General features: G+C 41.8%; 1 protein-coding gene across 2 annotated transcripts in view; it reads left to right on the top strand.

Annotated features, from left to right (window-relative positions):
* LOC123512999 (multiple PDZ domain protein-like) overlaps positions 1-19,270 on the top strand; it is a 945,060-nt gene that overhangs the window by 903,236 nt on the left and 22,554 nt on the right. For both annotated transcript variants that reach the window (XM_045269789.1, XM_045269790.1), the window contains one exon: positions 9,165-9,221. In XM_045269789.1, the coding sequence (XP_045125724.1) occupies positions 9,165-9,221 (57 nt within the window). The remainder of the gene's footprint in view (positions 1-9,164; positions 9,222-19,270) is intronic.

The raw sequence follows: 19,270 nt of genomic DNA, 5'->3' as shown, positions 1-19,270 counted from the left end.
TTCCTAATGCAAATTAAATCGTTTAATCACACACAATAATTAAGGTAAAAATGCGTCTCAGTATTGAAGGAGTTAATAAAGAGAAAAAAATTATGAGAGGTTACCGTGTTCTTGATATGAAACACAGGAGGAGGAGGAGGAGGAGGAGGAGGAGGAGGAGGAGGGAACTGTACACCAGCGTGCCAGCATTTCAGTGTGAGGGGAAACAGACATGTACTGAGGGGAGGGGAGCTGTTCCTACTGATTTACTCATTGCGGAGGCTTTGGGGAGGACAAGGGGAGGAGTATATATATATAAAGAGAGACTATTTAGGGAGAGGAGAGATGTGAATTACTTTCCCTAAGGAGGAGGAGATGGGGAGAAGAGACGCTTTGTATCACCTTTCCTTTGTTTTCCTTATTTCTCCTTTTTTTTTTCTTTCTTGTTTCTAGATTGTTTCCTTCTGTCTTTTATATTTTTTTTCCTTTCGTTTAAGTTTCCATGACGTTTGTTTATCTTTTCTTCTCATTTTCCTCTTCCTATCTGTTCCTTTTTTCTTCTGTCTTCCTTTTTTCTTTACCTCGCTTTCTACCTCTCTAGTCTCCATTTTTTTCCTTTCTATCTCCCTCCTTTTCCCATCCATTCCTTTCTCCTATACCTCCCTCCTCTCCCTATTTTTTTTCTTCTCTACTTTCTCTCTTTTCCTTTTCTTCCCATCTCCCTTCTTTTCTCTTTGTCTTTCTTTCCTAACTCTCTCCTGTCTTCTTTACCTTGTCTCCTTCCTTCCTCCTCTTCCCCTCTCCTCTTCACATATTCTTATTATCTTCCTTCCTTCCTCTCTTCTTCATTTTTTACTCTTCTTTAGCTCCTCTTCAAGATTCCCTTTTCTTTCAACTTTTTTTTTCTCGCATTTTTTTCCCTCGTCTCCTTCCCTCCTTTCGTCATCCATCCACTTTTTTCCTCATTTCTCTCTCCCACGTACTTATCTGGTTCGTGTCATCTTCCTCTCCCCCTTTTTTTTTTCCTATCTCCCTCCTGTTCCCATCTTTCCTTTGTCTTTTAGCTATTCTCCTCTTCTTATTTTTTCCTTTCTATATCATTTCTCTTCCAATCTTCTTTTTTATCTACTTTTAACCATCTTCCTCTCCTCCTCTACTTTTCTCCTTATCTCCTTCGTGTTCCTGCTTTTCTTTATATTTTTTTACCATTCTCCTCGTCTTATTTTCCCTTTTTCCTTATCATTTCACTTCCAATCTCCTTTCTTACTTACTTTTGACCTTTCCTCATCTACCTTTCTCCTTATCTTCCTTCCTGTTCTTGTGTTTCCTCTATTTTTTTCTCTCTTTCTTTGCCATTTATCTCCATCCTGTTCTCGTCTTCCCTTTATTCTTTATTTTTTTTCTCTTTCTGTACCATTTACCTTCCAACCTCCTATCTCCACCCTTCCCTGTTCCTCCTCCTCTCGTTACCTGCGTGTGGAGACTCGCGCTCCGTGTATCTGTACCATGGCGTTCCTCAGGGTGGCTGCCTTACCGTTCGGCGTGACGGTGTGTTTGTATACAGTAGAAGGTGCTCCCCGTCTCGCCTCGATGAGCGCTTTCCCCTGCTGCTCCTTGCCCATGTCAAGGTAAGGCAAGGGACGGAGGGAAGGGGGGGAGTGTACAGAATAAGGCAGGATAGAAGATAAAGACAGGGTAGCAATGTTTTTTTTTTTTTTTTTTTTTTCCTTCCTCCTCCTCCCGTGTTGTTTGTTGTTGTTGTTCATGTGTTTCGCTCCTGTTTGTTTGTCATGTTTCTGATGGTGTGTGTTGCAGGGTTTTGTTTTTTTCCTTGTGTTTTTTTTTTTCTTTTTTTTCTCTCCTGGTGCCTTTTTTGTTTCCATTTTTTATTGTTTTGTTCATTAGTCATGGTGTGTGTGTGTGTGTGTGTGTGTGTGTGTTTTAGGTGGTGATGGTGGTGTGTATCGTGGTGCTTTGATGATCTCTCTCTCTCTCTCTCTCTCTCTCTCTCTCTCTCTCTCTCTCTCTCTCTCTCTCTCTCTCTCTCTCTCTCTCTCTCTCTCTCTCTCTCTCTCTCTCTCTCTCTCTCTCTCTCTCTCAATATTCGGATGTGCCCTCAGGTCATGTGTGTGTGTGTGTGTGTGTGTGTGTGTGCCTATATCTTTCCTTCCTCGTGTCTTGTGCAACTGTTTCCATCATTCTACATTGTTTGCCTTTCATTTATCCTCTTAATTCTTCCCAGTTATTTTATTTCCTCTTCAAGTTAATAATATAATTTTATCTCACTGATTTTATAATCCATAATATCCTCTCTCTCTCTCTCTCTCTCTCTCTCTCTCTCTCTCTCTCTCTCTCTCTCTCTCTCTCTCTCTCTCTCTCTCTCTCTCTCTCTCTCTCTCTCTCTCTCTCTCTCTCTCTCTCTCTCTCTCTCTCTCTCTCTCTCTCTCTCTCTCTCTCTCTCTCTCTCTCTCTCTCTCTCTCTCTCTCTCTCTCTCTCTCTCTCTCTCTATCTATCTATCTATCTATCTATCCATCCATCTCTATCTCGCTTTATTTTATTTCCTCTAAAAGTTAAGAAAATCATTTATATCACTGTTTTTACCATCCATAATTCTCTCTCTCTCTCTCTCTCTCTCTCTCTCTCTCTCTCTCTCTCTCTCTCTCTCTCTCTCTCTCTCTCTCTCTCTCTCTCTCTCTCTCTCTCTCTCTCTCTCTCTCTCTCTCTCTCTCTCTCTCGCTGACTTTGTGTGTTAGTTTTACGAGTCGCTGATCTCCGCACGCCGGCAGCCTCCCAGCGGACTGTGCTACCATTTCCATGTGCTGTTGGATTCGTGAATGCCAGGATTTCCTTCACGCCTCTGGGCACGCGGTGTGATTGGGCTTTGCTGGGCCGCCTCGCTTAGGTGTGTCCGTGTCCGTGCGTCCGTGTGCGTGTGTGTGTAGGTGTGTACGTGGGGAAGCTTTGGTGTTGGCGAGTTTGTTTGTTTTTGTGGTGGTGATGGTGGTCGTTGTGTTGGAATTTAGTGAGTTGGTGAGTTTCGTCTGTCTGTGTTTTGTTTGTGTTGTATTTGTAAGGTCAGGTTAGGTTAAGTTAGGTCACATGAGGTCACTGGGTTAGATGAAGTGAGGTCAGGTTTTTGTATAGTGAGGTGTTTGTAGGTTAAGATATGACGTCAGATTAAGTCAGTAAGGTTAGGTCAGGTAAAGAAAGGAGGGTATATTAACCTCTTCAGTACTGGGACGCATTTTTACCTCGAGTTTTGTGTGTGATTAGACTATTTATGTACATTAGGAAGGATCTATGGAGGTCAGATTAATGGTCAGAGCCTTCACTATTCTGATTCCTACATAAGTTTGTGAAGCTGTTTAAAATCACCAAATAGTAAGCAAAATTAATATGAAAACATGTTCTAGTACTGAGACGGTTAAACTAGAATAGGTGAGGTTGGGTTAACGCCTTCAATACTGGGACACATTTCTACCTTGAGGTTTCTGTACGATTAAACCTATTTATTGATATTAGGAAGAGTCTATGGAGGTCAGAAGATTAATGGCCACAGTCTTCACTATTTTAATCCCCACATGAGTTTCTGAAGCTGTATAAAATCACGAAATAGTAACCAGAATGAATATGGAAACGCGTCATGGTACTCAGGGGTTAGGAAAGGTTACATTGGCTTCAATTAGGTTAGGTGAGATTGGGTTAAATTACAGCTGCTTATCATAGGTTAGGTTAAGTTAGGTTAGGTTAGGTTAGGTTGATAGTGGTGAAACTGGAAAGATGTAAACATACTACTACGGCAACTATGAACATATGATCCTGGCAGTGTGTGTGTGTGTGTGTGTGTGTGTGTGTGTGTGTGTGTGTGTGTGGGGTAAGAGTGGGGTAGGGTGAAGGAAGAGCCGCCCTCCATCACTGACTGGGGCGAGGAGGCGGAGTATTGACAGAAGAGCGGCAACCAGACACGCCCTTATGGTCTGGTGGCGGAGAGTTGCTTGCTACATGCCTCTGTGGTGGTGGCGGTGGTGGTGGTGGTGGTGGTGGTGGTGGTGATGGGGACGGTGGTGGTGGTGGTGTTGGTGGCGGCGGATTTATAGCTGAAGTGGGTGGACGAATAGGGAATATTCCTGGATTTTATTAAAAGTGTTTCTGTATGTGTGTGTGTGTGTGTGTGTGTGTGTGTGTGTGTGTGTGTGTGTGTGTGTGTGTGTGTGTGTGTGTTCGTTTGTTGCTTGGCGCCGTCTCTTTCGCCGCCAGACTCCTCCCACGTGAAATTTTGATGCCCCTGTCTCAGAATTCTCTCTCTCTCTCTCTCTCTCTCTCTCTCTCTCTCTCTCTCTCTCTCTCTCTCTCTCTCTCTCTCTCTCTCTCTCTCTCTCTCTCTCTCTCTCTCTCTCTCTCTCTCTCTCTCTCTCTCTCTCTCTCTCTCTCTCTCTCTCTCACACACACACACACACACCTGTCACATGCAGCACCTGGCAGCGTACAGTGTTTTACCTTTAGTACAATCAGTAGTCGTGACTCCAGTAGTAGCAGCAGCAGCAGCAACCAGACGCCAGAAGCATCATGACAGCGCTGACTGGCTCTCCTGTGTACGAGCAATGCATCTTAAAGGGAAGCTCTCTGTCCTGTCTCTTCCCAGGGTTATAAGCGTGGAAACTTGGCCCCTCGTGTGAGAAGGAAACATTCTTAAAAGTGCCACGCGACTTGTTCTTAATCATGGATGCGTTTCCAGTGTAAGTTACGGATTATGGAAGCGCATGAAGGCCTCTAGTCTGGGGAGGAAACATTCCACTGACTCTCCCTAGCATGGAAACGTTTCTAGTGTAACATATGGACACGTTCTTAGAGTGAGTCACGTCACGTTAGGAGTGTTGGAGGAGGAGGGTGACCCGTCTCTCAGTGGTAGTGGTCGGCGGGTGTGGGTGTGGGTGTGGGTGTGTCAGCGTGGGCGTGATGGCGTCGAGGCCCCACACGCCCCCATGCGAGGCCTGTGCACGCCCAGGGTGGTGGTGAGGAGCCTCGAGCCGCCCACAAAATGCCCTCATGGATGTCATCTGGTACCCGTCCCTCCGCTGCTCCACCAGACTGGTAAGTTTGCCTCCTTCCCCCCACTTCGCCTCTCCACTCCCTCCTCCCCTCCACAATGTCACTTCCTCCCTGTACTCCCTCTTTCATCCTTTCACCACCTTCCTTCTCTTCTTTCTCCACAGTTCTTCCATTCCCTCCGCTCTTCTCTCCACATTTCTCCTCACTCTCTCCCTCCACTCCCTTTCATGCTCTCCTTCCACTCCTCTCTCTCCACATTACTTCCACTCCCTCCACTGTTCCCTCCGCAATTTCCTTCCCTCCACTGTGCCTTCCACTATTTTCTTCACTCCTTCCCTCCATTCCTTCTTTTATCACTTTTTTTTCACTCTCTCTCTTATTTATCATTATCCAGTGTTTCCTCCATAGTGTTTGTCAGTCAGTCCCTCTTTCCTCCTTTTCTTCCTCTCACTACTTCCCTCCTTCCACTTTTCCCCTCCACATTGTCCCTTCTCTCCTTTCCTCCATTTCCTCTTTTATCCATCTTCCCTATATCCATCTTCCTCTTTCTTCCCTCAACTTCCTTTTTCATTCTCTTACTACCCCTTCCTTTACTTATTTCCTTCATTTTCCCATCACTTCTTCTTCTCTCTTCATATCTTCCCTCCTTCGTCATCTTCCCTCATCCTCTACGATTTTTTTCTCCCCTGTTCTCACTTTCCTCAGTTTCCTTCATCCCCCTCTCTCTTTTTTTTTTATCCGTCCCCTCTTGCCTTCTCTTCCATCATCTTTCTATTTTTTTCTCCTCTCCATGTGTCTTCTTTCCTTTGCCTTATAACCTTTTGTTTTTCCCTTTTCTCCCTTCCTTCACCTTTCCTCTGACATCCTCACAGCTTGGTTTTGCCATTCCCTCTTGCTTTATCTTCTTTCTTTCCTTTCTTCTCTCTTTTTTTTCTCTGTTTATATCCTCTCCCGTAGTTTCCTCCTCCTTCTGTCTTTTTTTCATATATATTCCATCATTTTCTCGTATTTTCCTGCCCCCTGTACCTTTCCTTCAATTTTCCCATTCCCCCTTGCTCTGTCTTCTTTCTCTCCTTTCTTCTCTCTTTTTTTTTCTCTGTTTATATCCTCTCCCGTAGTTTTCTCTTCCTTTTGTCTTTTTCTCATATATTCCATCATTCTCTCGTATTCTCCTGCTTCCCCTTTACCTTTCCTTCTCTTTCGTCTTCTTTTACTTCATCTTCTTCAGTTTCCCAAAAATTCTCCTTCTCTTCCCATTCCATTTTGTTCCTTTAAAACCCCGTTACGTTTTCTATTGTTCCACTCGCCTACCCTTCCAGTTTCCCCTCACATTCCTCAGCTGTCCCCTTCTGTTTCTCTTTTTCCCTTCCATTCATTTCATTTTTTTTCATCCCTGGCATCCTCACCATTTTCCTTCACATTCCTCAACTTTATCCTTTTCTTTATCTTTTTTTTTCATTTTTATTTATTTTTTTCATTTTCCTCCCTCTCCCTCTCTATTCCTCGCCATATCCTATCCCCATTTGTATCCATACGGAGTCCTGCAACACATCAAAGGACTTTAGGACTCGTGGGAGGACAAACAGGGTGCTGTGTCTGGATGCGTAAGGCTGAAGGAGGAGTGGAACCTTCTTAAGTCGTGTTGCCGTCACCTTTAGCGAAGTTATCCTCTAATAGTCGTGGAAAGAAAACGGGTTCTCTGATCGGTTCATAGGTTTACCGCGCCGCTGTGTCGTGATCATAAGACGCTGAGGAGAAACAGAATGGAATGGAGGGAAAAGAAGTAACTATGGAAAGTGACGTGGAGTGATGTTTGGGTGGAATGAAAGAGTAGTGGATGTGTGAAGCTTTGTGTAAGGTGTGTGTGTGTGTGTGTGTGTGTGTGTGTGTGTGTGTGTGTGTGTGTGTGTGTGTGTGTGTGTGTGTGTTGATGAGTAGCAGAATGACCAAACTCCTGTTGTTGATGAGAGAGAGAGAGAGAGAGAGAGAAAGAGAGAGAGAAAGACTGTGTGCTGGAAGGAAAGGTGTTTCTCTGGAGGTTAAAAAAAAAAAAAAAGGAAAGGAAAGGAAAAAAAAAAAACCTGCCACTGGAGTTTCCCATCTTGCTGCCACACTCTGTTCTTGATTCTTTTTGTTTTACTTCCTTGTTTTGTTTCCAAGTTTGCACCACCTGGCGACATGGCCTCCCCTTCCACATCTCTTTGCCTTTCCTTCCTCCACTTTTATCCATTTATCCACATCCTGGCCTCCTTCCCTCCCTCGGCCTACTTCGCTCGCCTTTCATTTTCTTTAATATTACTATCTCTCTCCTTATTTTTTCCTTTATATTTCTCCTTCCTCTCTATTTTCATTTCTATTCCTGTTTCTGTTCTTTATAATTACTATTGCTAATTTTTTTTTCATTCTTCCCATCCATTCTTCGTTTTTATCAGCCTTATTTTCTCATGTTTTTCCTCTCTCTCTCTCTCTCTCTCTCTCTCTCTCTCTCTCTCTCTCTCTCTCTCTCTCTCTCTCTCTCTCTCTCTCTCTCATATCTTTATTTCATTCTTTCCTTCCTCTCAGTTAACTTCACATCCTTCTTTCTCCACTATTATTCTGCATTCCTTCCTTTCCACCCTTTTTTCACTTCCAATTTTGTTCTCCTCTTTTCTGTTCCTTTCCTTACCATATCCGTTCTTCCCATCAATACACTTCCACTTCCTGTTTCTCCTATTCCTTCTGTTCTGCCATTTCTTCCACTTCCTTTATTCTATCTCCCTTTTTCTCAGTCATTCCTTTCCTTTTTTTTTCCCCTATCACCACCTTTCTTTTCTCTCTCTTATTTCTTTTCCCGTTCCTTCCTTCCTTCCTTCCTCCATCGCAGTCTCGTGGATAGATTAAAGATGAAAAGCGGTCGTGGGTTAGCCCTGTGAATGTTTCGTTCAATAAGACTCGCTGTCAGGAGAAAGAAAACGCGTTGGCCTTATCAAAAGTGTCAGTAGTTTTATGTTTTCCTGCTGACAGCCTTGTGTGGATGAGAGTCAGTGCGGTCCGTATTCACCACGACTATTCTCCAAGGCCACAGAGATGATTAGCCTGGTTTTCAAGAGCGTCTCCACTTAGTAATGTAGAAAGCTTGTCACTCTGTCTCTAGAACCATAAAACACTCTTAAAAACGCCTTATTCTCTCACCACGACTGTTTTCCGAGGTCACAGAGAGTGTTTATCCAGTTGATAATGTAGAAATCTTGTCACTCTGCCTCTGGAACTGTAAAAACACCTTAAAATAAAACCTCTTGAAATAGTGGAGGTGAAGGTGTTTGAGAATACGAGCCTGTGTGTGTGTGTGTGTGTGTGTGTGTGTGTGTGTGTGTGAGATGGTGGGGGGAGGATGTCGGGGGGTTCTTCTCGCTCTCTTTCCCTCTTCATTCCAAGTTAGGACGTGAAGTAAGAGTTTTCATGTTTTGTGTTTCCTCTTCTTTATGTGCCGCGTGCGAGCTGAGTTGCTTATTAAGACAACCCGGAACCGTGTGCTGTGCTCCTGGTGTTGCTGTGTGTGTGTGTGTGTGTGTGTGTGTGTGTTGCAGGAGTCGAGCGATTATTTATTTATTTTTTGTTAAGGTTCTATTGTGTGTTTGTAAGATGGAGGAGGCATAAGGTTGAAAACTGCAAGCTAAACACATTACATGAAAGGAAAGAAGGAAAGAAAATTTGTTGTGTTGGTTTTCAAAAAGGTGGAGCGTTTTCCGTATCGGTTTTAATTGTTCTTATACTTATTTTTACATCAATTTTTTTCTTGCAGGAGATTAAGAAAGAAATGTTTTATGTATACTGAGTGTTTTGTGTTCATTTGAATATGTAGATGTATTTATTATTGTTATTAATGCATCAGTAGTAGTGGTAGTAGTAATAGTAGTAGTAGTAGTAGTAGCAGTAGTTTCAATATTAACACTAGCAACAGTATTATACAAAATGTGACAAAAGTATAATAATGTGGAACAGTGGGCGGGGAAAGCCATGTAAGCTTCCACCACTGCTCTCTCTCCACTCCTTTCCTCCCTCCACTCCCTTCACTCCCTCTCCTCCCTCTCCCTCAAAGCCTCGTGCCCTCCACTTTACATTCTCATTTTTCTAATTGAATATTTGTTTGTTTCAGACACCGGAGGAGAAATATGCTCGCTTCAAAGGACTGACCAATATTATTATGAAGAAGGTAAGTGTTCACGATTTTTATTTTTTTTTTGTCTATATGTCTGTATGTCTTTTTTTGTTTGTCTTTTATCGTGTTTTACTGTGTCTGTCTCTGTGTTGAAGTGTTCGTGTCTGTCTGTCTGTCTGTCTGTGTGTCTTTGTGTTTCCCTGTTTTCCTCCATCCGTCTGTCTATTCCTGTCTTTCTTCTGTCACGTTTTGTCTGTCTTTTTTTCTTTCTTTTTTTTTATTTAATTGTTTGAATGTGAATGTTCCTTGGTTTTTTTTTTCATTTGTCATTCAGTCAGTTCCGTTGTTTTGTTGTATTATTTGTGTGTGTGTGTGTGTGTGTGTGTGTGTGTGTGTGTGTGTGTGTGTGTGTGCGTGCGTGTTCGTGTGCGTGTGCGTGTTTGCGTGTATGATAGATTAATATTTTTAGTTCCTTATATTTTCTCCAAACAAATACACAAGATTTAATGACTTTCCTGTCGTCACAAACTTTTTCATTCCCTGTGTTTCCCTATTCATCACTCTCCTCCTCCTCCTCCTCTCCTCTCCTGTCCTCTCCTCCTCCTTCGCCTTCGCCTCTGCTTTAATACATATTTTTACCGCCATCCTTCCATCCTTCCTCCCCTCATTACCTCCACGCTTTCTCTAATGGAGGTCTTTAGCGCCTTTTCTTCTCCTGGACTTGAAGGAGGAAAGAGGAAAGCGCTGGAGGAATAATTGGAGGGAAAGTACACATTTTAGGAGCAAATGGAGGAAAAGTGAAAGGTGTGGGTGGGTGTTTAGGAAGATTTTGGAAGAGTTGATGGAAGAAGAGGAAAAATGTGGAGGAGAGGAAACAAGGAAAGGAAAGGTCAAAGAAATAAGAAAAGTTGAGGAGGAGGAGGAGGAAAAAAATAGAAAGTGGAGGAGGAATGAGAGGTTTTCGAGGAGATGATGGAAGGAAGAGTGGAGGAAAAGTCAAGATTGAGGAAAAAGAAGACAGAAAAGAAATTGGACGGAGGATAAAAATGGAGAATGTGGAAGAGGAAGTGGAGGAAAGTGGATAAATATAAGAAAATATAATATTCGAGAAACTATAAATATTAACGTTCTCTCTCTCTCTCTCTCTCTCTCTCTCTCTCTCTCTCTCTCTCTCTCTCTCTCTCTCTCTCTCTCTCTCTCTCTCTCTCTCTCTCTCTCTCTCTCTCTATTATATTATTGTGAGATAAAATTTTAATTGTGTTTATTATCTCGTAATCTCATTTTTTTTATTTAATTTGTCTCCTATAATGATATATAGTAACTGAGGTATTTTCGCTTCCTCCTCCTCCTCCTCCTCCTCCTCCTCCTCCTCCTCCTCCTCCTCCTCCAATAACTATCCCATTTCCCTTTTCACTTCCCTCCTACATCCTTTTACCACTTCTCTTTCCTCTTTTCCTCTTTCCGCCGACTTTCTCGCCTCAATGTCTCTTTTCCTTACAGATTTCTCTCCTTTTTTTTTCCTCATCCCATCTTCCTCTGAATAATCGTCTCTATTTTTTTCATCTTTTCCTCCTCCTCCTCCTCCTCCTCCTCCTCCTCCTCCTCCTCCTCCTCCTCCTCCTCCTCCTCCTCCTCCTCCTCCTCCTCCTTCGGCCTCCTCCCCATTTGCACTTTGTTTCTCTTTACTCTGCTTTCAAACACTTCTGCTCTTCTAACCTTCTCTTCCTTCCTCCTTCCTCCTCCTCCCCCAACCTCCTCCTCCTCCTCCTCCTCCTCCTCCTGTTCCTATTCGCCCTTCCTTTGTGTTCCTTTCTGCTTCATCTGCTCTGCCTCGTTCATAACGTGTACAAGATTAACTGCAGCTATTCTTTTATTCTTATTTACTCTTACTTCATCACTGCTGCTTCTCCGGAAATGCAGACACACACACACACACACACACACACACACACACACACACACACACACACACACACACACACACACACACACACACACACACACACACACACACACACACACACACACACACACATTACTTAGTCAAGGCAGCCACAAGAATAAATATTAATAAGTATAATGTGCAGGAGAGAGAGAGAGAGAGAGAGAGAGAGAGAGAGAGAGAGAGAGAGAATTAAGTGCAGTGGAAGAAGATGATATGGAGTTTGTGTTTGTGAGTGGAGGGAGTTTAAGAGGAACGGGTGGAAGAGGATGATGAAGGAGGAGAAAGAGGAGGAGGAGGAGGAGGAGGAGGAGGAGGAGGAGGAGGAGGAGGAGGAGGAGGAGGAGGAACAGGAACAGACAATACCGCCAGGTTAATACGGTGAAGACTTTGTTGTGGGGTGAGAATGGAGATAAGGAGGAGGAGGAGGAGGAGGAAGAGGAAGACGAGGTGAAGGAGGAGGAAGAGGAAGAGGAAGACGAGGTGAAGGAGGAGGAAGAGGAAGGAGAGAACCGAGATTGAGTAAGAGGAAGAGAATATGGTTTTACGAGATGAGAAAATGGGGAGGAAAGGAGACGAAGAAAATATAAGAGAACTGGAAGAAGAGAAACGGAAATAAGTGAATGAGAGAGAGAGAGAGAGAGAGAGAGAGAGAGAGAGAGAGAGAGAATATACAAGCACACTTACAAATTAACTACAATATGATGAAGTAGAAACATAAATAGAAAAAAAAAGAAAGAAAGAAAACATGAAAATAAAATAAACACGATAAAAGAAAAAAGAAAACAAGAAATAAATGAAGGAAATAGAAAAAAATAGAAAGAAGGAAGGAGAGTGACTAAGAAAGAAGGAATTTAATAGAAAACGTTAATGAGAGTGCAAGAGAGAAAGAGAGAATATAATAGCAGGAGGAGGAGGAGGAGGAGGAGGAGGAGGAGGAGGAGGAGGAGGAGGAGGAGGAGGAGGAGGAGGAAAGTTGTGAGTTAGGCAGATAGTTTAGAAGTGTTAATGGGAGGATGTGAAAGGAATGCTGCGGGAAGGCCAGTGTGAGGGAGACTATTGCTAATGAGAAGTGAAATGAGGCTTCCTTGCTGTGTTTTATTATCATTTTCTTTCTTCCTCATTTATCATGTTCATTTTGTCTTTTGTCTCTTGTCAGTTTATCTTTTGTGTTTTCTTGACTTTCTTGTTTTTTATGATTAATTTGTTGTTTTTTTGTTGTTTTTTTGTCTGTTTTTCGTTTGTCTCTAAAAATTTTCCCTCTCATGTCTCCTCTACTGTAGTTTTTTTTTTCCCTCTTTTTTTTCTTTCTTTCTTGCATTATGTTTTTCTTTCATGATTTAGTTTCTTTTTGTTTTTGTTTTCTATTTTTCGTCTGTCTCTAAAAATTTTCCCTCTCATGTCTCCTCTATTGTAGTTTTTTTTTTTCCTTTTGTGTTTTTGTTGACTTTTTTCTTGCTTTTTTTTCTCATGATTTATTTTTTATTTTATTTATTTTTTTTTTTTTGGTCTGTCACTAAAAATGTTCCCTCTCATGTCTCCTCCTCTGTAGTTATTTTTATTTTCTGTTTTATTTCCCCATGATCTAATTTCTTGTTTTTATTTCATTTTTTTCCCCTTATTCCTCTATATAAAGTTTTTCTCTTGTATTTATTCAACGCTGCAGTTTTTACGAGTTTCCTTTTTCATCCATTCTATTTTCTCATCATTCAGTGTCATTTTTTTTTTTAATCCTTCTCGTTTAATTATTTTATTTCCTTGTTCTTATTTATCTATTTTATTTATTAATGTATTGTTTTCTATAGTTTTCTCATGTTTCCTATACAAGATTTTTTTCTTTCATTTTATTTCATTTTGTCATTTTTTTTCTTTATTTATTATTATTTGTCTTTTATGTGTGTCTATGTAACAATTTTTCCTTCGTTCACTTCCTTTTTTTCTGTTAATTCTTTTTTTTTTTATGTATAGTTTTATTTCGTAATGATTAAGTCTTTTGTTCGTTTTTTTCCGTTTTCTTTCTTCTCGTTCCTTTTTTTCCTATTCCTTCTCGTTTTCTTTCGTTTTCATCGTGTTGTATATTAGCTCTGTCCTTTTCCACACTTATTTTCTTTTTCTTTTTATCTTCTTTCTTGGTTTATTTTTATTATTATTACTGTTATTCTTCTGTTTTTTTCTTCGTTAGGGTGTCCAGGTTGCATATTCTACTTCTTGTTTTTCCTCCTTTATTTTCTTTATTCCTTGCTTCCATTTCTCTTTTGACTTTTTCCACCTTTTTTTTCACTTTTTTTCCAATTTTTTTCAAGGCTCGCTGGTCTGTGCCTCACTTTTTCCCATTCTCTCTCTTCTTTTGTTTTGTTTTTGGGTTTTCCTTTTTCTCTTTCTTTCTTTCCATCCCTCTTATTCGATACGTTTTCTTTATTTTTCTCCTCCTCCTCTTCCTCCTCCTCCGCTTCTGATTTATCTTTTTTTTTTATTCTCTTCTTCCATTTCTCATTTTATTTTTGTATATAGGAGAAAGTATCACAATTTTGTTTCTGAAATTCGTGCATTCACTCTTTTCTATTCATCTCTCAGGGGAAGAATTGAGAAAAGTCCTTCATTTTATTTTTTTTTTTTCATTTTTATTATCATTTTCCTTACTGTTTCATATTCTTGTTATTCTTTACATGTTCCTTGCTCTCTCTCTCTCTCTCTCTCTCTCTCTCTCTCTCTCTCTCTCTCTCTCTCTCTCTCTCTCTCTCTCTCTCTCTCTCTCTCTCTCTCTCTCTCTCTCTCTCTCTCTCTCTCTCTCTCTCTCTCTCTCTCTCTCTCTCTCTCTCTGACATTCTTACTCTCTCAATATTTCCCTCTTTCTTTACATATTCCTTCCGTGTATTCCTTCCGCTTTCTCTCTTCCTCTGTCCGTCATCTTTCCTTCTTCCTCCTCTCCTTCCCTTCCCTCTCCTCTCTTTCTTTTTCCTCCTTTCCTTCCTTCACTTTCCCTTCCTTATTTTCTCCCTCTTTTCCATTCATTTTTCATTCTTTTCTTTCCTCCTTTCCTTCTCTCTGTTTACCTTGTTTTAATTCCATCACCTTTTTAATTTTCCTTATTTTTTTTTCTCATATTCCTGTTCCCACATTTTCTCTCCCTTCCCTTTCCCTTCCCTTCTCTCTCCATTTTCCTTCTCCCTTCTATTTCTTCACTTTCACTCTTAATTTCATTCCGCTCACTTCTCTCATACCTAACCCCCCTTCTTCCTCATTTCCTTGCCCCAGTCTCTCTCTCTCTCTCTCTCTCTCTCTCTCTCTCTCTCTCTCTCTCTCTCTCTCTCTCTCTCTCTCTCTCTCTCTCTCTCTCTCTCTCTCTTACTACCCACCTCGCTGTTCTTGTCGTCCTCCACACAGTCTTAAGTAAATCACTGTCTGTATTCTTGTGCATGGGTGGAAGGTTGGTCTACTGACTTAAGATTAAAATCCCTAAGATAATTGTCTGACTAGTACACCCCTATTTATCTCATCTACCATAAGGTTGTCTACATCTGCTGACTGGTTAGGTGGCCTATAAAAGCTCCTACTCTAATAACCTTACTTTTGTTTACTCTAACATCCAGCCATAAGGACTCTACTCTGTTATCTACCTTAATACCATTAACCTGACTGGAAATGAAGGATTTTTTTACATAAATAACTACTCCTCCGCCTATCCTACCAATTCTCTGGTGTAAATACATAATGTGTCCATCTACTTCATATTCTTTCCTATTTTCCCTAAACTTTTCCTCATTTACCCATGCCTCTGTGACACATACAACATCTAAGTCCTCCTCAACTATATAACTAGATAACTCGTCCTTCTTGTTCCTAAGACTCCTGGCACTTACATAAAAACATTTAAGTCCTGCTACCTTCCTAGATGCTGTCTCCTTATTTGGAATCCTAATCTTATTCTCTCCTATTTGCACCTGGAAATCTTTCCTAATCTTTTCACTATCTCTGTTTATCCTATCTAATTTATGTCTAGCATCTTTCTTCTGGAATGCATTTGCTACCTCACCCCCTACACTCCATCCCAACTCCCCCCTCCAGACATCCACTCAGCACATCCACACCCTTCCTACTCAGATGCACACCATCCCTAGCATACAAATCCCTTCGCCCATAGAACCTATCCCATACATCCACAAAGCTGACACCCACATCCTTACACATCCCTTTTACCCGAACATTCACACCAATGGCTCTAGACAACCATTCCTGCTAACATACACACGAGGCAAGATTCCTGACACTACACACCTCCTACCACTCTCCCTTATCTTGCCTAACATTTTCCGAAATCTTGCCACTAACTCCTCCGACCCACCTGCTCTGACATCGTTCCCACCTACGTGCAAAACTACTACACCCTCCTCTCCATCCCCCAACCCTCTTCTGCACCTCCTCACTCACTGCCTTCACACCTGCACCAGGCATACACACGTTCGTCCTCCTATCCCTGTCTTTCCCACAGAAAGTGCTATCTAAATACCTAACCTGAGAGTCACCCACCACACACACCTGAGGTGTGCTAGGCACAACCCTCCTCCTCCTCTCCTCTACCCCCTTCTTTCTCCTTTCACTCACCACAACCACTTCATTCACTCCTCTCACTCTCCCCCTCCCCCTCCAACAAACCGAACCTATTTTCACACTCAACGGGTTTAGTCCTATCCTCCCTAACTGTCTCCGCTTTCCTTCCCCTCGCAACCTGCCATCTCTGCCTATCCTGACTACTATCTTTCCCAGTCTGGCTCGCCTGCTCCCTCTTCCCCACTCTGCTCTTCCCGACAGAGGGCCAAGCCACCCTGCTCCTTCAATTCAAAGATGAGAACTTCGTTCGCACTTTTCCCCTCACTTAGCTTTCTGATTTCCTCTCGCAATTCTCGGTGCTCAAGAGAAAGAACTAAATTCTCGCTCTTGAGCCTACACACCATACACTCAGAAAAGTCAACGACCTTCCTGTCGTGCCCACACATCTCACACACAACAAACTCTCCCAATCCCACCTCAACACTCTCTTTCACGCACTCAATCACACTCTGATATACCTCAGTAGCTACCGCCATACTAATTTACAATATGTTAACTCACAAACAAATAAAAATACTAGGTGACAGCAGGGTGGGGGAACCGCGGTGGTGGGGGGGCCTAAGTGAGGTCAACTAATCCTCTTTCAAGGTCAACTTGACGGTTACAAGCCTAGTCTCCTCGCTCTACAAAAATACTTTTAACTCACAAACACTGATTCTAACCACTATTTCACTCTAATCTAACACTTGCAGTACACACTTTCACTTCACTAACACTCAAAAGCACCACACACAGACACCAAGCACAAACACCACTCGCTAACTATAAAAACCACAGCCAAAAACGGAGCGCACACACACGTCCACTCGCCACCACAGCTACCGAAACAATTGTTCACCTTTCTTTCTCTGTCATTATTCATATCCTCCTCCTCCTCCTTCTCCTTTTTCTCCTTCTCCTCCTTCTCCTTCTCCTTCTCCTTCTCCTTCTCCTTCTCCTTCTCCTTCTCCTTCTCCTCCTCCTCCTCCTCCTCCTCCTCCTCCTCCTCTTGCAAAATGAAAGGCTCGAAGAAAAGATCAATCACGCACTTGGAGTAAATGTTCTTTCTAAATTGCAATATTACGTCAAAAATATTCTTATGTTACACTTTCATTTAACATCGTCAATCTCTCTCTCTCTCTCTCTCTCTCTCTCTCTCTCTCCCTTTATTCTTCTCTTTTATTCACTTTTTTTTCTCTCAAGAATTTTCCACTGTCATTTTCTCTTCCTTTTCTCTCTTTATTTTAGTTTCAGTCTCTTGTTTCTTGTTATTTTCATTATTATTATTTTTTCTCTTTTTATTATTATTATTATTATTTTTATTATTATTACTGTTGTCAATTTTAGTTTGTTTGTTTTTTTGCTTGATTTTACATAAGCCACCCCTAAAGTAAACAAGACAAATCCTCATTTTCTTTGCTACTCTGCTATTTTTGTTCCATATACAGAGAGAGAGAGAGAGAGAGAGAGAGAGAACGCAAAATGTTATTACCAAATCCACAAATATCGTCATTTCTGATTGAAAACAGATATTTTAAACCCTATTTTTTCGCGTGTTTTTTCATCTTTCTCTTTGGGAATATTTAATTAATGCGATTGTGAGTGAGTGACACTGTGTGGAGATGCCATTTGTGTTTTATTCATTATTTTCCCCTTCATTTCTCCTCCTCCTCCTCCTCCTCCTCCTCCTCCTCCTCCTCCTCCTCCTCCTCCTCCTCCTCCTCCTCCTCCATCACATACTACCTCCGTTCTTTAATCAACATATCATCTTCTCTCTTTCTCTTCACCTTCTTCCTTTTCCTCTCATTTCCTTTCTATCTCACTCTCTTCCTCTTTTCTTCTTTTTTCTCTTTCCTCGTTTCATATTCCTGTTCTTCCTCTTTTTATATTCATCCATTTTTTTTACATCATTCCTTTAAACTTCACTTTTTTTCTCTCGTTCCTTCTCTTCCTCCTCCTTTTCTTCTTCTTCTTCTTCTTCTTCTTCTTCTTCTTCTTCTTCTTCTTCTTCTTCTTCCTCTTCCTCTTCCTCTTCCTCTTCCTCCTCCTCCTCCTCCTCCTCCTCCTCCTCCTCCTCCTCCTCCTTTCTGCCACCACAAGTAATGCTGAGTTAAGCTGATCTTTCTATCTCTCCTTCCGCCTCCTTCTCTCCTCTGCTCTCCTTTCCTCTTGATAATTAACCCTCCTCCTTCTTCCCTCACCTCTCCTCCACTGTCTGACTTCCTCCTCTCTCCCTCCTCCTCGCCTCTCTTCCATTGTTCTTCCTCATCACAAGATTTCGTAATTTATTCCACTGTTGGACATTTACAGGTAGTAATTCTCGTGTTCTGCATTTATTTCCTCTTTTTGTTGTGAAATTTATGTGTGTGTGTGTGTGTGTGGAGAGGGCAGGTGAGTGTGTGTGTGTGTGTGTTTGATAAAATGCTCTCAGCTTTACACTCTCTCTCTCTCTCTCTCTCTCTCTCTCTCTCTCTCTCTCTCTCTCTCTCTCTCTCTCTCTCTCTCTCTCTCTCTCTCTCTCTCTCTCTCTCTCTCACTCTCTCACACACACACACACACACAGCAATCAAATAATGCCATCATGTCTATGTATAATTGCACATACACACACAAGCGTTCCCTGACTCGCAATATTAATCCACGCGGAATAAAACTAAAAAAAAAAGAACTGGAGCAAATAAAAAGGTACAAAATTAAGGATTCAAACTTTATGACTGTAGGGAAAAATTGTGTTAATATGATGAAAACCACCACTACTACTACTACTACTACTACTACTACTACTACCATTACTCTATCAACAAAAAGTAATAAGAGTAATGGGTATTTCTTTACCACCACCACCACCACCACAACCACGACCTAAGCCCACAACACAAACACACAAAGTCAGGCAGTATTGGACGCAAGCATGAGGTGGCGGGCCTTCACTACATCCAGAGTCCCCCATAGAGCCCAGGCACTTAGTGAAGCTCCATTCAGACGCCTGTATTCAGAAACGCCTTCCCCTCTCACTACGACAATTTCCCAAGGCCACAGAGACAACTACCCAGGTTTTCAAGACAGTTCCTCCTTATGAGAAACTAGAAATCTTGCTTGTCTATCACCAGATCCATAGAAACACTCTTAACACCTTCAATACTAGGACACAATTTTGCCTTGAGATTTGTGTATGATTGGACCATTTCATTGACATTAGGAAAGGTGTATGGAGGTCAGAAGATTAATGGCCGGAGTTTTCACTATTTTGATCCCTCATATAAGTTTCTAAAGCTGTATATAATCACCAAATAGTAACCAGAAGGAATATGGAAACGCATTATGGTACTCAAGGGGTTAGAAACACGAGTATCTTCAACTGGAGCCTTTGAAAAGCAGTGATGGCGAGAGAGCAAAGCGTTTGAGAATAGTCAGAGTCAGTGTCCTTGCAACTGTAAGCTCAACTGGGCACAATTCACGTTCACTTTGGGGGAACTGCAGGAAGGAGGAAGTGGAGGAGAGTGTTTGCTATTATGGTTGCTACTGCTGTTGTTGTTATTACTGTAGTGGTGGTGGTGATGGTGGTGGTGGTGGT

This window comes from Portunus trituberculatus, chromosome 35 (genome assembly GCF_017591435.1).
Source record: "Portunus trituberculatus isolate SZX2019 chromosome 35, ASM1759143v1, whole genome shotgun sequence".
In the NCBI taxonomy this organism is placed as follows: Eukaryota; Metazoa; Arthropoda; class Malacostraca; order Decapoda; family Portunidae; genus Portunus; species Portunus trituberculatus.
Note: the sequence above shows the minus strand (reverse complement) of the source record. Positions and strands in the feature narration are given on the sequence as shown.